The sequence below is a fragment of the Arachis hypogaea genome, chromosome 11 (assembly GCF_003086295.3).
Source record: "Arachis hypogaea cultivar Tifrunner chromosome 11, arahy.Tifrunner.gnm2.J5K5, whole genome shotgun sequence".
Classification (NCBI taxonomy): domain Eukaryota; kingdom Viridiplantae; phylum Streptophyta; class Magnoliopsida; order Fabales; family Fabaceae; genus Arachis; species Arachis hypogaea.
Genome location: NC_092046.1, coordinates 145,902,138 through 145,920,570, shown reverse-complemented (window position 1 = coordinate 145,920,570; position 18,433 = coordinate 145,902,138). Strand labels below are relative to the sequence as shown.

Here is an 18,433-nt window from a genome sequence, read left to right as displayed (position 1 = left end):
TCTTTCTCCTTCTTCATTTACGTGTTTTTCTCTCTTTTCGTAATTTTCGATTTCCATTGTTTTTTGACATCAAGCTCTGAAACTGTTTTTGAAGATAATGGATAATTCAACTTCAGATTATCAGATGAATCAGTGCGTAAACCTTGCCTGTGAAATTTGCTGTTAATTCTTCCTTGTTTGAATTGAATCTAATGTACTAATTCTGATTAGAATTAATATAATCTTGTCCATTTTATATCGGACGTTCGGGTGTAGATCAGGAATATTTGGGTATATTTTTATAAAAATTTGGGTGTATTTACAGTTTATGACTTTTTATCTGACTGAGGGTGAATTGTCTTATTCTTTTAGTTGAATTGTTATGGTGTATTTTGGGTGTATTTTGTAGCCCTTGCTGATTTTGGTGGCTGATTTTAGTGTAAACATAACATAACTCATTTCTATATCTGCAGCAAATTTGAGTGTAAAAACGAGATATTTGGGTGTAATACGAAGTTATTTGGGTGTAAAACGAAGATATTTGGGTGTATTTTTATTCTGATGAGTTCTGTATAATTCAAAACTCTTCCTCTTCCTCCTTCTTATCTTCTCTTCTGCTGCTTCTTCTTCTTTATCTTCTTATTTCATATTCTCATAATTCTTTTTTGGAAGAAAAAATCAAACAAAGAAAAAAAAATACATAATATTACAAAATCAAAAGAAGAATGAGGAGAAACACGAAGATGAAGATGAAACACGCGAAGACAAAAGAAGAGAAACACAAAGAATGAGGAGAAGAAGAAGGAAGAAGAGGAGGAGGAAGAGAAACAAATTTGTTTTTCATCGAAGAAGAAGAAGAGTCGTTCATAATGGTGAGTAGCGCACTTTGAAAACAGGAAGTGGTTGACAGTAACGTATATTTACTCTTGAATATGAGAGTGTAATGCATGTATATTTTGTTGAGCTTGTGCCAACTTATAAAATTTGTAAACTAAAAAAATTTGTATGTGTAATATACCTGCAAAAAAAAAATTATCACCCTATAGTATTTTATCCGACCTCTTTAAGATTTTTATCACCTTCCAAAGATATTTATGTGATAAATGTCCTTTTAACTTTTATCTACTTTTAGATTTGACTTATCTTTTTGGATCAGATATGAACATATATAAATAAACATTTTGTCTTCCTGATATATAATTAGTCGTTTTTTAGTAAATACTTCATACAAGTTTATTAAATAAATTTTATTTATTATATCTATCTATTAATAAATATTGCTATCAAAATAAAGGTATAGCTACTATAAATAAAACACATGTCAATGCATCATTTAGCTTGAAACAATTTATTGGACCATAGTATGCAAATAACCCATCACAAACCTACACAAGCCCAAATAGGTTCAGCAGATTGATCTTCATCACTATCATTTATTCATGTATTTTTTCTTTTCAACAGTCTTCTAAAAGCCATGAGCCACCCTCACTTTTTTGCATTCGCATTGTTTTACATTCTGTTATTTTAGAATCTGTTAGAATTTAGAAATCTTCACAAAGATTTGATGAGCTGTCCATAATATTACTTGTATATAAGTGTCAATTATTTTAAATACCAAATAACACACAATTATTTTATTCTCTGTTCCATACCTTTTTATAATTTGCATCCAAACGAAAAAAAAAAAACAGACATTACTAAAATATAAAAGGATACATATTTCCCAAACTAATTCGCCCCTAATATTTATTTATTTTTTGTCGTCTGTAAATTGATAACAAAGAATAAATATGACTAAATAATTACATACAAATACTTAGTTAGATGTAAATATTAAGGTGAAAATTCAGGTGTAGTCGACTTCACATAAAGTGGATAATTAAGAGCCGTTAGATTATTTGACTGATTTAACTAATTTTTCATCTAACGACTCTCAACTATCAATTTCACGTGAAGTCGACTATACTTGAATTTTCACCATATATTAATTCATATAATATATCAAATATAAATCCTATAGGGACGTGCCAACTGCTAATAGCATCCAGCAAAAGCAAAACAGCGGCAATAATTTGAGGGAAAAAGACACAATCACACAACAAAACAAACACTCTCTTTATCGAACACTCAGACGTTTTGAGTTTATGTAAGTGTAGGTCCCAAATATTAAAAATATCTGTATTAGTTAATATAATTATAAAAATATCCTTGGTACATGTAATTGATTTTTTCTGCTACTTTGTCACTTTTTCTCTTGAATAATTAATAATAGAAATATAATTAGAAAAGAATGTATTAATGTATTAATTTTCCAATGGAAAGAAAAAACAATTTTCTTTTTAAATTAGACAATTATTTTTAATCGAAAATGGTCCATACCCCTATAAATAAGTAACTACTCATTATATCTCAAAAGAATCAGTCAAACGTTAAAATAATAGATTTGACTCTAACAAATGGATACTGTTCTGAGGTAAAGGTTAGCTTCAAATCAGCTCCAAAATAGTAGGTTGTGAAATGGGCTAGTCCAATCCATTTAGATTTGGTCCATTAAATTTGTGGGTTAAATAGGCTGGATCGTTTAAGTCTGTTTTATTCATGGACTATAATTTTTCAACTCGAACTATTTATGGTTAGCCCGTGAATTAAACGGGTTAGTCTGTTTATTCTTTTATTTTTTTAGTTGATGGGTCGGATCGAAAAAATATTGACTAAAAGTATTACTTTTTTTTTTAAAAATGTAAAACAAAAAAATAAACGGGCCACCCGTTTAGCCCGCGGGCTAGCCCGTTTAACCCGTCATTTTTTGCGGGTTAATCGAGCTCAGCCCGTTTAGTCCGAAATTTAAACGAGCTTAATTTTGGAGACAAAACCCGTCCATTTAAATGAGTAAACAGGCTGGCCCAATAAATTTATCCCATTTTTACGGCCCTACAAAATAGTCGGTGAAAATACCTACAAAGAACTCCAATATTTAGCAAAAATAGTTAGCAAGAATTTAAATATGTTTTTAGTATAATAAAATTGAAAAATTCCTAAGATAAGATATTTATAAAAGTGGATGATGATTTAGTCATCACTTTTTTTATAGATAGAAGGTGGTTTCTTCCCTTATATAGTTATATTCTCACAAGAAACTATTGTTGAAGTAGTTAAGGAGTTGTGGATAACTAGGTAGCGTTTATTTTGAGGTACTGAGACAGAGATTGAGAAACTGAGACTCAGTATTATGTTTGTTGGTTCAGAGATTGATACTAAAATTTCTGTCTCTGTCCCTAAAATTTTAGTATTTCAGTACCTCCAAAAAGTAGGGATACAGGAACTAAAATTTTTGGAGATAAAAACTGAAACTTTAATAATATTTTATACTTAAAATATCCCCATTTCAATTAATTAATTCCAATTTTATCCTTTGTACAAATTAAATTAGAGTTTCATTCTTATTTCAATTTCTGTCTCCCACTTTGTACCAAACAAAATACTGAAATTTATTTCAATCTCTATCTCTTAATCTCTATCTCTCAGTTTCAATCTTTATATCTCTGTCTTTCTAACAAACGCTACCTAATAGTAGGATGACAAGTTACCCTTATAATCCTAGGACTGATTTCTTTGATCTGGACAGTTTTCACTGGATCCATTGAGAATGGATTGGCTCTTTTGAACCATGACTTTAATTATTTGGGCCATACTATGAATAGATACCTTTTCTCACGTCCACTAGTAAATTAGTAACCACAAATAAAAAATAACGAGTGAATACCTAACTCGACCTCTAACAATTATTTTGAAGGGATAATGAAGTCCTTAACAACAAAAAAAATATTTTTTTCGATTTCTGATCTTTATTTTTATAGGACTGATTAGTTCCTGTGCTAAAAAAAAACATTGATTTTTTTGACACAGGGGTTAATCAGTCCCATAAAAATAAAGATCAGGAGCCGAAAAGGATTTTTTTGTTAAGAGTTTCATTGTCTTTCAAGGTAATTGTCAATGGCCGTTTTAGAATTTTTTTTTCTAGTGATTAACTCACTAGTCTGCTTAAACAAGTGTCGGGGGTTCGAATCCCGCCTTATGCATGCAGTAACCTATTGACTAGCGACAAACCCTTAAATTGAACTCAGTATCGCGACGAATTAGTTTTTGGCCTGTCGAGTTGGAGAATACAGTGAAAAACAAAAAAAATGCAAAAGAGGACGAAAAGGAGCATCTATTACGTACATCATCTTTTACTCGTTTAGTAAGATTTGAATAAAAAACATTAATAATTTAAGGAGAATACTGACATAAAAATCATAATTGAAATTGTTAGATAATAATTTTATTAAATAAATTAAATTATTTGATAATTCTTAATAGGGGTGCACATGATCCGGCCTGGTCCGAAGGCCCGACTCAATTCCAAATACTTTAGGGGCTAACTTTGTGTAATTTCATCGGGTTTAGGGTTGAGTAAGGGTCTCAAAAATAGACCCGGTCATTATTTTGGGTTGGGTCCGGGCCATAGTTCGGGTCACCCGAAGTCGCCCGGTGGCCCGATCATCATACACAATTAATATTTTGTGTTATTAGTGATGGATCATGATTATTCATATGTGAAACTTAAGTATTGTAAACCTTAATATTTTGTGTTATTAGTCATTATAAGACTATAAGTTAATGTTTTATGTTTAGAATGCATAAGACTTTAGACCAATGCATAATATTGTGTTATTTGTATTGATTTAAATATTTGGTATTATTAGACTATTAGTATTAATTGTGGTTATGTTTTAGTATTGATTGTGGTTATGCTTTAATTTTGAAGAAGGGTTGGTTCTTGTTATATTTTTCTAAGTGAATTTTACCATGTTAAATAATGGTTGGAGTCTTGGAAATTTGGATATTTTTACATGCTAGCTTACAAGAAGGTATCAACGTAACGTAATGTTAACGGCCCGATTTTCACCCGGTATAATTATGGCCCAAAAGTGTATTGATTTCATTGGGTCTAGGGTCGGATTCGGGTCTAATAAATAGACCCGGTGTATATTTCGGGTCGAGTCTGAGTCACATCAAACCCGGCTTCACCCGACCCATATGCACCCCTAATTCTTAACTATTATCTTTGTATGAACAAACATCAGTATACCATTCATAAAACAACCGCGTTAACGAACGAGTAACATTAGCTAGGTTATCACTTATCAGTCATACGTAGTAGTAGCATCTTTTTATTTATTTATTTATTTTTCGGGTGAGCTACTAGCATCTTTTAACTTCGGTTTCAAGGCGAAACAAGTTCGTTATCGGCTATAAACGCAAATTGAATTACTTACAAAATGGAATATAAGAAAAATTAAAATGATGGGCAAGAGAAGAGAAGAGGGAAAACAGAGAATTGCACTCTGGTGATGGTAGAAAAGAGCCATAAAAAATTGAATATTAACGTAAAAACTAACATGGATGTGTGCCTATGATATACATCATTACAATTGGGTACAAGCGGACGTGTTAATATCATGAAGAGGGTGCAACTATGCTGTTCCGTCCAAGGCCAAGACCTAAGCCCAATGGGATGCTTTCATTTCTGGCTTTGCCATGGTTATTGTGACTACAATGTGCAGAATGAACATGGCCATTAACATGTCCATGACGGTGGCTGTGATTGGAACTACTGGAATTCACATTAATAACATGATGCCCATTTGTGCGTTCAGAATGAGAATGAGAACGAGAATGGGAGTCCCCGTTTGCGAAGTTCGAGCCCCTACCGATGTTCGTCATTCCAATACCCTCCTCTGAATCGCCTAATTCATCAATACTTATATCTTCATTGTACCCATTGATCAAGAAATCAGAACAGTTCTTCTTGCAACCATGATCATATGGGTTTCTGAATCTACCATTTGGACCTCTGAGGTAGCTATACCGCATTGCGTTTGCCATTTCATTTGTTGTAGTATTGCGCGAAATCTGGGTTACAGGAAAAAAGGAAAGGCATACTTTAGGTCAGATGAGAGAAAACATCTGCATCAGATCCAAATACATAGATGAAAGGAATTGAAAACAAAATGATGCTTCCAAGGCAATCATACCTGACTAGCCTGAACAAAAGTCAAAGCAAACACGCTAAAAAAGAGGAAAAAATCAGCAATTATAAATGATATTGCACCAACGTGTTCCTTGCCAACATACTGAAGCCATGTTCCAAATGAGGAAGGAGCCATTGGATCGGTTAACACCCCTGTATGTAGAAAATTAGTTTCCATCATCAGTCTGTATTTCAGAAAAAAGAGCATTGGTAACATTTAACTCATTATGTCTCAACAACAAACATACTTGAAAGAGTAACTCCACCGGTTATTATCATTGCTGAAACTTCAAGAACAAGAAAGACAAAGAAATCCCATTTGTTCTTCTGTAAACATAAATGAAACAAAATGAAGTCAATACATCTAAAAGAGACAAGAGGGGAAAAAAGAGAGGGGGGTGGGGTTTCAATTCAATGAGTTGGACAAAGCAAGTTGCATACTTAATCAAGGAAAGCATAATTATGTTAAAAGAATAAAAATGGCTCACTCTATTAACAAAGTGGGAAAGTAATGAAGGTCTATCCTAACTTATTCTACAAATGTATATGGCATATCTTAACAACAAAATAGAACAATCAATCATAAGAATGGTATAACACAAATTAAAAACTTGATAGTCACTAACATACCACAAAATCAACATAGACCTATTTAAATTGTCTGCACCATATAAATACCCAGAAGGAAACAGGAAAAAAATATCTGAGGCTTATTTTTCTACCTACACCCTTCTGTTCAATTGAATTCACTGACAAAATGAAAAAGCTTACTTTACTCGACTACCATTTAAATGACAGTCATGTACATTGATCAACCAGAAGTACCTTCCCAATGCAGTTGGAAACCCAAGGACAATGGTGGTCAAATTGTTCCACACAACGGTCGCAAGTAGAACAGTGTTTTGCACGAAGAGGCCTGACAATCTAAGGAAAAAAGTACTATGAAATTGTGTACAAAATCATTTAAAGCAAGGGTACACAAATTGAGCTAAGTAAAGAATGCATCCCAACAATAAGTCAGGTGAACAAAAGAAAGCATTGTTCACCTTGCATGTTGCACAGAGCTGGGACCAATTTCCAGCTAGCAAAGCAGGATTATTTATCTCAATCTTCAATAGAGGCTCCTGCAATACATCATTAAACCTTTCGATGTTAATGCCATATACACTTATATGTATTGAACATATCGAGGAGAATTGATGGGCTCACGAGATATTACAAAAAAGAAATCATCCAAGGTAGAAATGGAGTTTATACAATCTTGGGGATGAGAGGGTGTGGGCGAGAATCAAAGTATAGACAAGGATCACAAAGAACAGAACAAAACTCACATCATCTTTCATATTCTGTGTGTCACTCTTATTTAATCTGATGAAACCTGGATCCTTGCTGTAAAAAGGTTAAAAATAGAAAGATTAACAAAATAAGATAACAAAACAAATGACAACTATCTCAAGTAATATCTCAGGTATTTGAAAACAAGAACCATCCAAATATGGATAGAACAGCAACTCATAATATGCATCTATTTATGTGTCAGTTCACATGCCACATTGAAGCTATGTTTCTTTTACATATAGTAGCCTATAGCGTATTCATGAATCATGAGAAGCTATAAAGTCTAAACTCTAAAGTCCATATCACTTACCTGCTACACCTGTAAAACATAGCCAATCCAACAGTTGCAAGTAAAACTCCAAGCCATGCAAGAAGGCCAGTTGCAGCTGTCAGCTTTGGCAGATTTGTTGCTGCAGACGGGACAGAAACGTAGTAAGGAAACCATCAAATAGACATGTAACTGTTCACATGCACACAGCTTATTTCATGTGTAGAAGTCAAGATAGATACCCAATATGACGGAATGAATATATGTGACCAAGAGCAGAAAAATTATACACCAAAGTATGGGAGCAAGTCCTAATTTGGAAATCTTCCCAAGACGACTGTTCCCATCACAGCGTTTGTCAAGCAGCCTCCGGGCATTTCCCTACATAACAGATTCATCAAATTTAAAATAAAACAAAAAAGGCTTTGTATTTGCAACTGGTCAATACATGAACCAAATATAACAAAAATGCTAAGCAGATTTGGAATTATTCATCAAGATAAGTTGGCAAAATTTGCAAGGCATATATTTGGAATTAACAACCCATAGAAATGTGATTCTAGTTTGGATGCAAATATATTTTGAAAGGAGGGAGAGCAGATGACATTGTTCTAAACAACTGACAATATTTTGGTTATAAAACACGTACAAGGAAAAAAGCAACTTGTCTGTGATTCTTATCAGAAGCTAGTTGTGCTGGTGTAAGGCCTGTATTATCAGTCACAATCAGGTCTTCCTTCTTGCCAGCCTGTACCAAGACAGTACAAGCCTCCAAGTTACCCCTAATAGCAGCCCAATGAAGAGGAGTGCAACCTGAATAAACAAACAGAAATAGGAAAGGCTATAATGCTTTGAAAATTTGAGATCAAATCATCGCTAACAAAGTTGAGGTTAGAGCTATCTAGCATACCCTCTTTGTCTTGTCGTCCTCTATGTGCATCAAGAAATAATAGAAGACGTATACAATCAGCAAAACCTTTGTAAGCAGCCCTGAAATTCCAACCAGTAGAGAAGAAACAATTCAAGCATTTCATAGTGAAGAATTACACATTTTATTCAATGAAGTATGACCTTTTCAAACATCTTTCTAAATAGAAAATGGACACATGAAACCAAAAAGAATGGCACACAAAGTAAATGAAGACTGTAGTGTACCAAGAGAACTTACACGGCATATATTCCAAGCATCTCCATATTAGAATAATCGAATGTAATTGGAAAATGGAAACTTAATATTGTCAAAGGAAGATTAGGACTGGACCATATGATTTTAAAACCATTTCAAAATTTTCATTCTCAGCTTGGACAAATTTTGGATCTACTTCCCACATTATGATTCCACTTATATTCTTCCAATGAACTTCTAGGGTCAATTTCTGTTTTCGATAACCAAACCAACTACAGCAAAAGTTTGATTGGGGAGGATAACACGATGTCGTAACCAAGCAAATACATATCAGAGAGACTCATACTAAAAATGAACTTGTCACTTGTACGTGTATCAAGCTATCAGCTCCAATGAAGGGCCATGCTTGACTGCAGAGCAGTGAATCAAATAGAAAAAGAAGTCTGAATGCAAATTCTTGATTACCAATGCAAGGGGCTTCTTCCATCATTATCAAGAACATCGGGGTCAGCATTCCATTTTGAAACAATGTGGTAAATGAAAGCTGTCTGACCGTATTGAGAAGCAACATGAGTTGTCTGCATCATAATAAATAAAGTCAACAATTATACCTACACAGAGCCTTCAAGCAAAAGAAGAATTCATAACTACCAACTTAGTCCAAGTACCCACAGATACAGATGAACAATTGCAAGGGACAGATAACAAACATTGACAGCTAGAACAAATAATCTGTTTCTTTTAGATTTCTCTTGATTCAATTCATAATTACAGACAAATATAGAAGGGCTTCATTTTTTACTTTTATTCCATATTGAAATTGACAATAGCAGGACAAATTTGGATAGCTATAAATATGGTTGGTTTCTAGGGAAAGAGTACATAATAGCTCACTAATCGAGCGCACTTATGCCAAAGATGAACAAGGCTAAGCAATCTGCCAAAGCTATGGCATGTTAAAATGAATTGGTTGGGGAGCGCTAACTATGGATATGATAGCAGAAATAGACTGATTTTATATCAGTCTTCAATTCGAATTAGCAAAAGCAATGTCTCCTTGCATAATATGGATTCCAAACATTCATGATCTGGACTGGAGTGAATGTTAACTTTCATTAACAAATTTAATCAAGATATGCAATGATGACAACATTTTCATGGGTGTGAACATCCAATATTTATGAACCTCCAATAGAGTTGGCCAAAAGGACTAGCAGGCAACAACAGGAGGCTGGAGGCACATGGCATGTCACTCTAAAAGCTCACATTTCTAAATTCATGATTTTGATCCTTACCCCAGTGATATCCATATTCCTGAAAAAAGAAACAACCAAATCAATCTAACCTGATATCCCTTCATATCAGCAGCGTTCAGTCGGGCACCCTCTTGGAGTAAAAGCTCCGCAACCTGAATAGCACCTCGAACTGCACTCCAATGTAATGCTGTCTGGCCAGTATGATCCGTGGCATTCACATCTCCCCCATGCTGCCAATCAAAACAACAACAAATGATTAGTCATACTCAATTTCCATTTCCATCAACCACGCATGATCAACTACCTGTCTAGCTGAGCCAAGCTACCATACAAATTCTAAAACTAGAACCATCATCATCATCGATTTCTCTTATACAGCTCCAACAACAAAAAAGCATAAGCTCCTACAATGCAAGGGTAAACACTGACACAATCAACGCTTTCAGGGAATGCAGGACACAGCAGCGAATCGGGGAAAAAAGAGCTTCAAGAGCTCGAGCTAGAGCTTAGAAAAACGCAAAAATAAAAAATAAAAAATCAACAACAAACCAATGAAAAAGAACCTCAATGATGTACTGAGCTGCCGCAGTGTGGTTGTTGAGAGCCGCCCACTGGAGTGCATAGTAGCCCAGCCCATCAGGCTCCGACACGCTGCATCCCTCACGCTCCACCAGCCTCTGCAGCTTCTCTAGATCCCCGTACGCCGCGGCGGCGTACACGTCGTTGCGGAGACTCTCTTCCGGGACGTCGCTGGAAGCTGAGGGCGGCGATTGATTATGATTGGTGGATTGGACCTCCTCGACGACCTCGATCTCGGACGACATAGCTCCGCGGCTCGAAGAGTTGAGTGAAAGAGAAGAGGGGCGTGGAGATCGATAATTTGAAATTGGATTGGGATGGTTGACTTTGGAATTGCAGAATTTAGGGAAGAAAATGAGGAAATTTCTTATTATTAAATTTTAGGGTTTTTCTGGGAATATTAGAGAGAAATGAAGAGAGAGAAAGTGAGAGAGAGGGTTCGGGTCTTGGCCGACGGTGTTGACCGGAGCCCTCTGATGAGCAATGGAATCAAAAGAGGCCAACACACGCGAAGACACTCAGAAAGGGATAGAATACCGAAGATATAATTTCGACAACTCGGTGGTGCCACTTCCTATTTTTATATTCTTTTCATTTTTCTTTGCATTGTTGGGGAAAATTTTATATTCCGTATTTTGCTTTCAAAATATCGTCATAACAAAAAATAAATTTATATTTTAAGTTCAACTATTTATTGAATATATAGTTTATCATTTTATTTTTTAGATAAATATTAAATTTACACTTATATACACGCATGAATTGATTTACGATTATACATTTTATTACCTATTCCATCCTCATCATGAACGAGTTTTTTATAAAGGTATCTTATCCTAGCATAGACGAAATAAGTAAAGAAGGATTAGATGATTAGTAGTGTATTTAGGTCCAGTTTGGGTAAATAATTTAAATAAGTTCTTTTGGAAAAAAAACTTAAAGTATAAGGACTTTTATTAATTTCAGTTTATAAATAAGTTATTTTGTGTTTGGATTTTTAGTTATAAAAGTACTTATTTTAAAGTTGTAGTATTTAGAAAAATAACTCAAAAATTAATTTTTTTTACAGAAAAAAATGAATATTAAAATAATGATGATAACAAATACTTTCCAATATTAAATGTTAATTTTACATAATCTAATCACTAATATTGTGTATGATATGGTAGGTGAAAATAAAAAATAAATATAAAATGTGTGTCAATGTATATTTTGTTGCTGTTTTTTATTTTTTTTTTTACTCCTATTAAAACTCCCTTCTCCTTTATTGAAGTCAAGAACTTGCTATAATTAACTATGAAAATAATAGCAAGTTATAAAATCACATGTGAAAAAAATAAAATTAAAACTGAAATTTCATACCACAGTTAAATACAAATTTAATAATAAAAAATAGAGTGATAAAATGATAAAAAAAAAAACTTAGAATGAATATATGCAGTAGGTTGTTCAGATGCAATATTGTCTGAAAATGAAAATGGTGGTGGAGGAGCAATACTTCTATCACATGAATCATTACGTGAAAATGGTGAGGTTTGGAACATTGAGTGAGAATGATGGTGGAATGATGGTGGAAGGCCAGTGCTTCTAGCAGACCTTGCATGAAAATGGTGGTGAAGGGTCAGTATTTTTCACAGAGTCAATAAGAAAAGTAATTTTTTTTGTTTCGAAATTAATTTTTTTTAAGGAAGTGGTAAAATGACTTATCGAAAAGTAGAGAAGTCATATATTTTTACTTCTTAAAAAAAGCTGTCAATTAACTTTTCGGGAAGTTAAAAGCTTTTTCTAAAATTGTGCCAAACATGCAGATTCCGACTTTTCATAATCCAAAAGTCAAAAAAAGTAGCTTCTACTACTTTCCAAACGGACTCTTAGTCTATAAACTCATCCATATGAACGTATTTCGTGTATATTTAGGAACGAGATACATTCATAAAAAACTCATCTATATTAAAGACAAGTTCATTTTTCATATTTTACAAAATCTCTCCACTTCATTTTCTTTAAATAATTTTTGTTTAGTATGCTCTTCTTGGTGGGTATTAATTCGTTGGTGATGATGTAAACACATGCCCTGGATATCAACCGGTTAAATGTGACTACATATATTGCTGCAATGCTCGACTGAGAGGTTGGTAACCGAATTAGTCGATTATTTCAATATTACTATTATTAGACTGATTTTGTTAGTTTAGGTTAGATAATATTAATTGTTGTTTAGTTTATATATTCATGTTATTATTAAGCTGATTTTGTTAGTTTAGGTTAGATAAGAATGATTTTAAAAAATATGACTATGATAATATCTTACTTAATAATTTTATTCTAATTACTTTGAATTAGTTAAACTTTTTGTTGCATAATAAAATACCGGTAGACACAATTATTTAATTTATGTTGATTATTTTGAAAATATCGAAATGGTTAGTAGGACATTTTGTAGTATTTTTTGTATTTTTTAATTTTTTAAAGAAACTAAACTTGTTAGTTAGGGTTTTTTTTATAATATTTTATTTCATATTTATATTATTTATTCCAAAAAATCACAGTTAGTTCATTAGTGGTGTTAGTATTGGTTTTTATTAGTTATTAGTTATTTCATATGTTTGCAGTCGATGGTGCTTCATTCTAGGCGGATGTTCCCACATCATGCCTTCTCTATATATTATGTTGTCGAACATCAGGGAGGCAGGATTTGAGTATGCAGCGAGGCTAAGGAATTTTTGTTTCCACAAGTTCCACCTACTGTAGGGTGAGTATACCATCACCTCTAGGATGTGACATATTATCTTGGGTTGCATACGGATGAAGGTCTAGTTGGTGATTCTCAACGAGATTTCTAGATGCACCATCAAAGATTGACATGGAATTGGGTGGCAGAGCTATTGAGAGCCATGCCACTGCAGTAGCTGGAGGGCAAGAAGGAGAGTTTTTCGATTAAGATGATGTGGCTGAGACAAAGGATGCAGCAGATTCCTACTAATGCTAATCGTGACACGTTGCGACAGTACACCCGATGCTATATCATGATGATGATTAGCAGGTACTTGATGACGGACAAGTCCAACAATTAGGTCCATATCTAGTGACTTTCCCTCCTTATAGACTTTCAAACATGCAGAAGATTATCTTGGGGATCAACGATCCTTGTTTGGACGTATAGATCCTTTAGTATTGTAGTTGATCGGACTACTCCAAACATAGCTGAATGCCTGTCTTCTGATCGTGAGCTGGATATACCATAGGTAGAGTGAAGAGGGGTTAGGTTCCTATCCTGTGCTTTAATTTTGTGCACGTCCATCAAATAGACAGTGAAAAGAAAGGTGGGCTCGGTCCAGCCAGTGTCAGATGCTCCTATTAATGTTGATAAGTTCTTGAAGAACACTGGCAAGGGCGATAATGTGTGCAGACTTAGTATGACTGGTGGAGAGGTCGAGTTAGGGAGGAAGTGATGGTCAGAGCAGATCCTAAGGCAAACACGAGACTCAGCCATGAGTAGTTAGATTGGTGAATGTGTGAGTGCAGGTTTTGATTCTTATCATAGGACAGCGTGCTTGCCGACCCTACAATTGTGCCGCTCCCTAATGATCTTCAATTAACAGCGATACAACCTCATGATCACATATAGCTCACAGCGGATGCACCCGCTCCAAGGCGAAGAGGTCAGGCCAGGTAGAGGGAGGTGAGGCGGGAGCATACGGGAGATAGTCGAGGGGTGCAGGTCACAGAGAGGCTAGCAGATAAGGTGCTAAAGTGCGAAGGATAGTCAGACAAAGTCGTATGACCAGAGAGTAAAGATAGTGGGTGGACGTGGAGTCGGGAGAAGAGGCGGAGTTCCATAAGTATGAAGAGTTCAGGGATGACTTGTTCTATGACATCTTTGGCGACTTACCGCCGCCAGGTTAACAATTTGTCCAGTATGTTATTCCTGGCACGCCATATGTCGTTGAGGAGGAGAGGGAGGTGGAGAGCTATATCACATTTGAGACATTACTCGCACAGATAGTGCTATAGTTCAAAGATTGGCAGACTGATATATCTCCAGTATCGTAATGTTGTAACCGACACCTCATCAGCGGCACCATCACCACCACCTCCTTCACTTCCCCTACCACTTGGGGTCACTTAGCTGTAGGTACCAACGTATGTGTCTCCTCCTGCAGTGGCTACCATTATTGGGAATCATCACAGCCTGGACACAGTATGCTATTCCACCTTCAGTGGACTATGGTTGAATGATGGATCCATAGTACTCACAGTAGTCGCCTGGGTATCTATAGTACTATCAATATCCACTACAACCATAATTGTATCCACTACTTCTACTGTATCCACGGAATCTTTCACCACAGTCTTATGTGGCACCTTTACCATTACAACCTCAGAGGCCTACCTGCTAAATTCAACCGCTGACATGCGACACAGCTGGTCGTTTACATCATCTATCTCCCCTTCTCCTCCATAGTCATTATTATGTATTAAAAATGTATATTATGAAAGCAATTATATATAAAATGGTAAATTACCTACAAATTATATATTTTGGTAAATAAAATAATTAAACTATTTATTAAAAAATAATTAATTTTTTTATGGGGTTAATAATCAAATTAGTTCCTAAAAGATGACTGATTTTTAAAATTTGTCCTTGAAATATTTTATCAATCAAATTGGTTATGCAAAGATTATAAATTAATTATTTTGTTCTTCAGTCACTCAATTAACAGTTTTTGTGAATGATTGATGATATAGAACATTAACTCACATCATACGTAATATCTAGTATATCTAATTAGATGTTGAACAAATATATTTATGAAAATTTATCAATTTAGTATCGTTAGGTTATATTAGGACTAGGGTTTATATAATTGAAAAAAATATAATAAATTGATAGATTTTCATAAACATATTTATTTAGTATTTAATTAGATATGTTAGGTGTCATGTATATTATAAGTTAATGTTTTATATCATCAATCATTGACAGAAACTATTAATTAAATAATGAAAGTACAAAAATGATTAATTTGTAATTTTTAAAAGACTAATTTAATTGGTAAAATTTTTTAAAGAGAAATTTAAAAAATAACTTATTTTTTATAGACTAATTTGACCATTAATTTTTTTTTGATGGTTTAACACACATTTTAAATATAAAGTATTCGAAATACAATTAATTTACCAAACAAATGATATCTCGAATATATTTGAGATCAATTTATTGAAATTTTTTTATATTCTGAATGCAGATATATTTATATTTATTTTGTATATACTACATCACAATTTTATATATTATAAAAAATCTGCAAATTTTTACTTGATTTTTAATGTGAAACAAACACAATTTATTATCTTAAAAAAAATTAAGAAAAAAAAAAAAAAACTAATGGAACCAAATCCAAGGGGGTTCACCATAACCGACCGAACCTCTTCCTTCTTTTCAGGCTTCTACTCTCTTTAGTCCCTTGTTTCTCTTGTTCTCTTATTCTCTTCTTCTGCTGCTCTCATTGGAATTGTTTCTCTCTTTCCCGGTTCTCATTTTTAGGGTTTCAATCACTGCTTTTGTGCAATGGAGGACCTATCACCTTCTTATCCCAGCTCGGTCCACATAACTCTTCTGCTACCCTCTGCCGTTCAAGCCATGGCGCTGCATACTGTTCTTGCAGCGGCAAAATCTCTCCTTTGTCTTCTCATTTTGGTATCTTCACAAAAACCCTCTTTCAATTTTTGTTTTTGAGAATATTGTTAGTTCTAAAGTGTTCTTCAATTATCGTTAATAGTTTAGGTAATTGGTGTTCCTAAATTTTTTTTTTTAATTTTAATTCTTGTGCTCTATATGCTCATATTGTTTCAGGCTATATAATTTTGTACAGGATTGGTTTTCAATTCTAACTTTTGTTCGTTTAATCATTGTTATTCAGCAGAATTTAGGGTTTTTGATTTCCTAAAGCGTTGCCGGCAAGTCTTTTGGGTCAAAAGCTAATAGGCAGCTCATAATGTTAAATTTTATGGTGAACAACATTTCTTTTGTGTGTGTGTGACAGTGCGTAAAGGATTCAACTTGGTTCTAGGTTGGTACTTAGAAGATTGCAGTGAAACTCTTCTCTGTCATTGTTCTTGTTTGGAGTGTACTTTATTTGTCACCAGGGATGTTGCCTTGTTTGGTTATAGTGCAAAATTTGTCTCTAGTTGAGTTCTAAAGAATAGTGGTTTGTTCTTCATTTTTTCTATATTATGTCATTATTTTTGCCAGTCAAGAGTGTTTTCAGACATCATTTACTTTTTCACTGAAGTGCTGTGCAAATTCACAAGCCTTGATCTTTGAAGTTTTAACCGGTGATTCAAGGGAAGCCTAGGATAGTGTGCTAATGTGGGTTCTCTTGCAGATTGTGTCGGCATATGTTGCATGCTTGGTTTTGAAGTTTCTTTTTTAAATTGTGTTGTATATTCTGATCTTAGATACGAAATTTATAATTTCTTTGATTCTTTCCCTCTTCACTGCTCTGATCGTTTTTAAATAATAAGGTCTGTATTCCTGTTGGAAACAGTATTGTGGAGCTTAGTTTGTTTCATTGATGCTTGCTTTAGAAGCTAAGTGCAATTTGTTGTATTGCAATCATAATTCCATATCATATAATTTGATCCCATGCTATGATTTTTGTGTATGTCATAAGCTAAGTAAACTAGGACCATCAATATAGTAGCACAATCTTTCACATTCTTATGTCTTTATTTTTGTTTGAAATCCAGACTGGATCTCTGGTGGCTGACATCAATAATTCAGTGACAATGGATCAAAGGTGAGAATAAATTTACACTCCTTCTGATCTGATTTATGAAATGGTAAGTTTTACACCGCTGACTTGTGTTTGTTGTTTTTTAGATTACCTATTGATGAACTCTGTAAGGGAAAGGATACTTATCTTAAAAGTAAGGATGGTGATTCGGATGATGACGAGGAAGAGGAAGATGATGATGATGATGCAAATGAACAGGATGACGAGGGAGGAGACGAGGACTACTCAGGCGAAGAAGGTGATGAAGAAGCTGATCCTGAGGATGATCCGGAGGCTAATGGTGCAGGAGGAAGTGAGGGCGAGGAAGACGATGATGATGGTAATGAGGATGATGATGACGACGATGGGGAAGATGGTGATGAGGAAGAGGATGAAGAGGAGGATGAGGAAGAAGAGGAAGATGACGAGGTTCCACAGCCTCCTACTAAGAAAAGGAAGTGAAAGTATAGTAATGGGTAACGGGTACAGTGTTCTCGTTCACTCCTTTGTAATGCCCTAGTGAGTCTTAGTCCTTAGGACAGAAGGTTTCCTTTCAAGTGGATCTATAGTATAAATATGCTATTATTGTTACTGGTGTTAGTTTTTGGTAATGTGATTATTGCTATTTAGTATGTGTCATAGTTAAACTGTAGTAATTTCTTTTAAGAAAAATAATTATAGGCATGGGCTTTGTTTTCAGGGCGTGATTTTAGCATAGAGACCACGAAAATGTTTGGAAAACAAGAATTTTCAGCCTAAAATTATCAAAAACTTTAATTTTAACTTTGTTGTCATGGGAGAAAAGCAAAAGACAGCATGTTGGTGAGAGTGAAGGAGAAGGGAACGGTTGAGGGAAGGAGGATAGATTTAGGGAATTCACAAAATATTAAAGGTAAAAATAAATAAAAAATTTATGTCCAACAAAATCTGTGTCTCAACTTCCTGAAGAGACACAATACACATCTATTGTGTGGAGTCATGTATCACTGTGTCACCGTGTTTATGTATTAGATGGACATACTCACTAATCAA

General features: G+C 34.3%; 2 protein-coding genes across 5 annotated transcripts; one reads left to right on the top strand and one right to left on the bottom strand.

The window, feature by feature from the left end:
* Positions 1-5,373: 5,373 nt before the first annotated feature.
* Positions 5,374-11,283, bottom strand: LOC112723346 (protein S-acyltransferase 24). 4 transcript variants are annotated; one of them, XM_072207742.1, is made up of 14 exons: positions 10,590-11,222; positions 10,345-10,444; positions 10,130-10,270; positions 9,250-9,362; positions 8,569-8,648; positions 8,308-8,471; positions 7,901-8,039; positions 7,701-7,800; positions 7,384-7,441; positions 7,099-7,176; positions 6,878-6,976; positions 6,301-6,379; positions 6,057-6,205; positions 5,374-5,934 (listed from the first exon to the last, which is right to left on the bottom strand). In XM_072207742.1, exons 3-14 carry the CDS (start codon positions 10,142-10,144, stop codon positions 5,479-5,481), a joined length of 1,530 nt encoding a protein of 509 aa, XP_072063843.1. In that variant the 5' UTR covers positions 10,145-10,270; positions 10,345-10,444; positions 10,590-11,222; the 3' UTR covers positions 5,374-5,478. The 4 variants fall into 4 exon arrangements, with proteins under 4 accessions (XP_072063843.1, XP_072063842.1, XP_025630461.1 ...); XM_072207741.1 differs by having other exon boundaries at positions 10,604-11,171; XM_025774676.3 differs by lacking the exon at positions 10,345-10,444 and having other exon boundaries at positions 10,604-11,283.
* Positions 11,284-15,944: 4,661 nt separating this feature from the next.
* Positions 15,945-18,100, top strand: LOC112723345 (uncharacterized). The gene is made up of 3 exons (XM_025774675.2): positions 15,945-16,323; positions 17,376-17,425; positions 17,509-18,100. The coding sequence occupies exons 1-3, from the start codon at positions 16,195-16,197 to the stop codon at positions 17,861-17,863; spliced, it is 534 nt and encodes a 177-aa protein (XP_025630460.1). The 5' UTR covers positions 15,945-16,194; the 3' UTR covers positions 17,864-18,100.
* Positions 18,101-18,433: the final 333 nt, after the last annotated feature.

What these genes read in the sequence shown, in the direction of transcription:
- LOC112723346 (XM_025774676.3), bottom strand. Translation starts at nt 10,864, where the DNA reads ATGTCGTCCGAGATCGAGGTCGTCGAGGAGGTCCAATCCACCAATCAT. An exon ending in CAGCTCAGTACATCATTGAG is followed by an intron (nt 10,271 to 10,603) that starts GTTCTTTTTCAT and finishes TTTGATTGGCAG; the next exon opens with CATGGGGGAGATGTGAATGC. An exon ending in GACAAGTTGCTTTTTTCCTT is followed by an intron (nt 8,040 to 8,307) that starts GTACGTGTTTTA and finishes TCTGTTATGTAG; the next exon opens with GGAAATGCCCGGAGGCTGCT.
- LOC112723345 (XM_025774675.2), top strand. Translation starts at nt 16,195, where the DNA reads ATGGAGGACCTATCACCTTCTTATCCCAGCTCGGTCCACATAACTCTT. An exon ending in TCCTTTGTCTTCTCATTTTG is followed by an intron (nt 16,324 to 17,375) that starts GTATCTTCACAA and finishes TTTGAAATCCAG; the next exon opens with ACTGGATCTCTGGTGGCTGA. An exon ending in TCAGTGACAATGGATCAAAG is followed by an intron (nt 17,426 to 17,508) that starts GTGAGAATAAAT and finishes GTTGTTTTTTAG; the next exon opens with ATTACCTATTGATGAACTCT.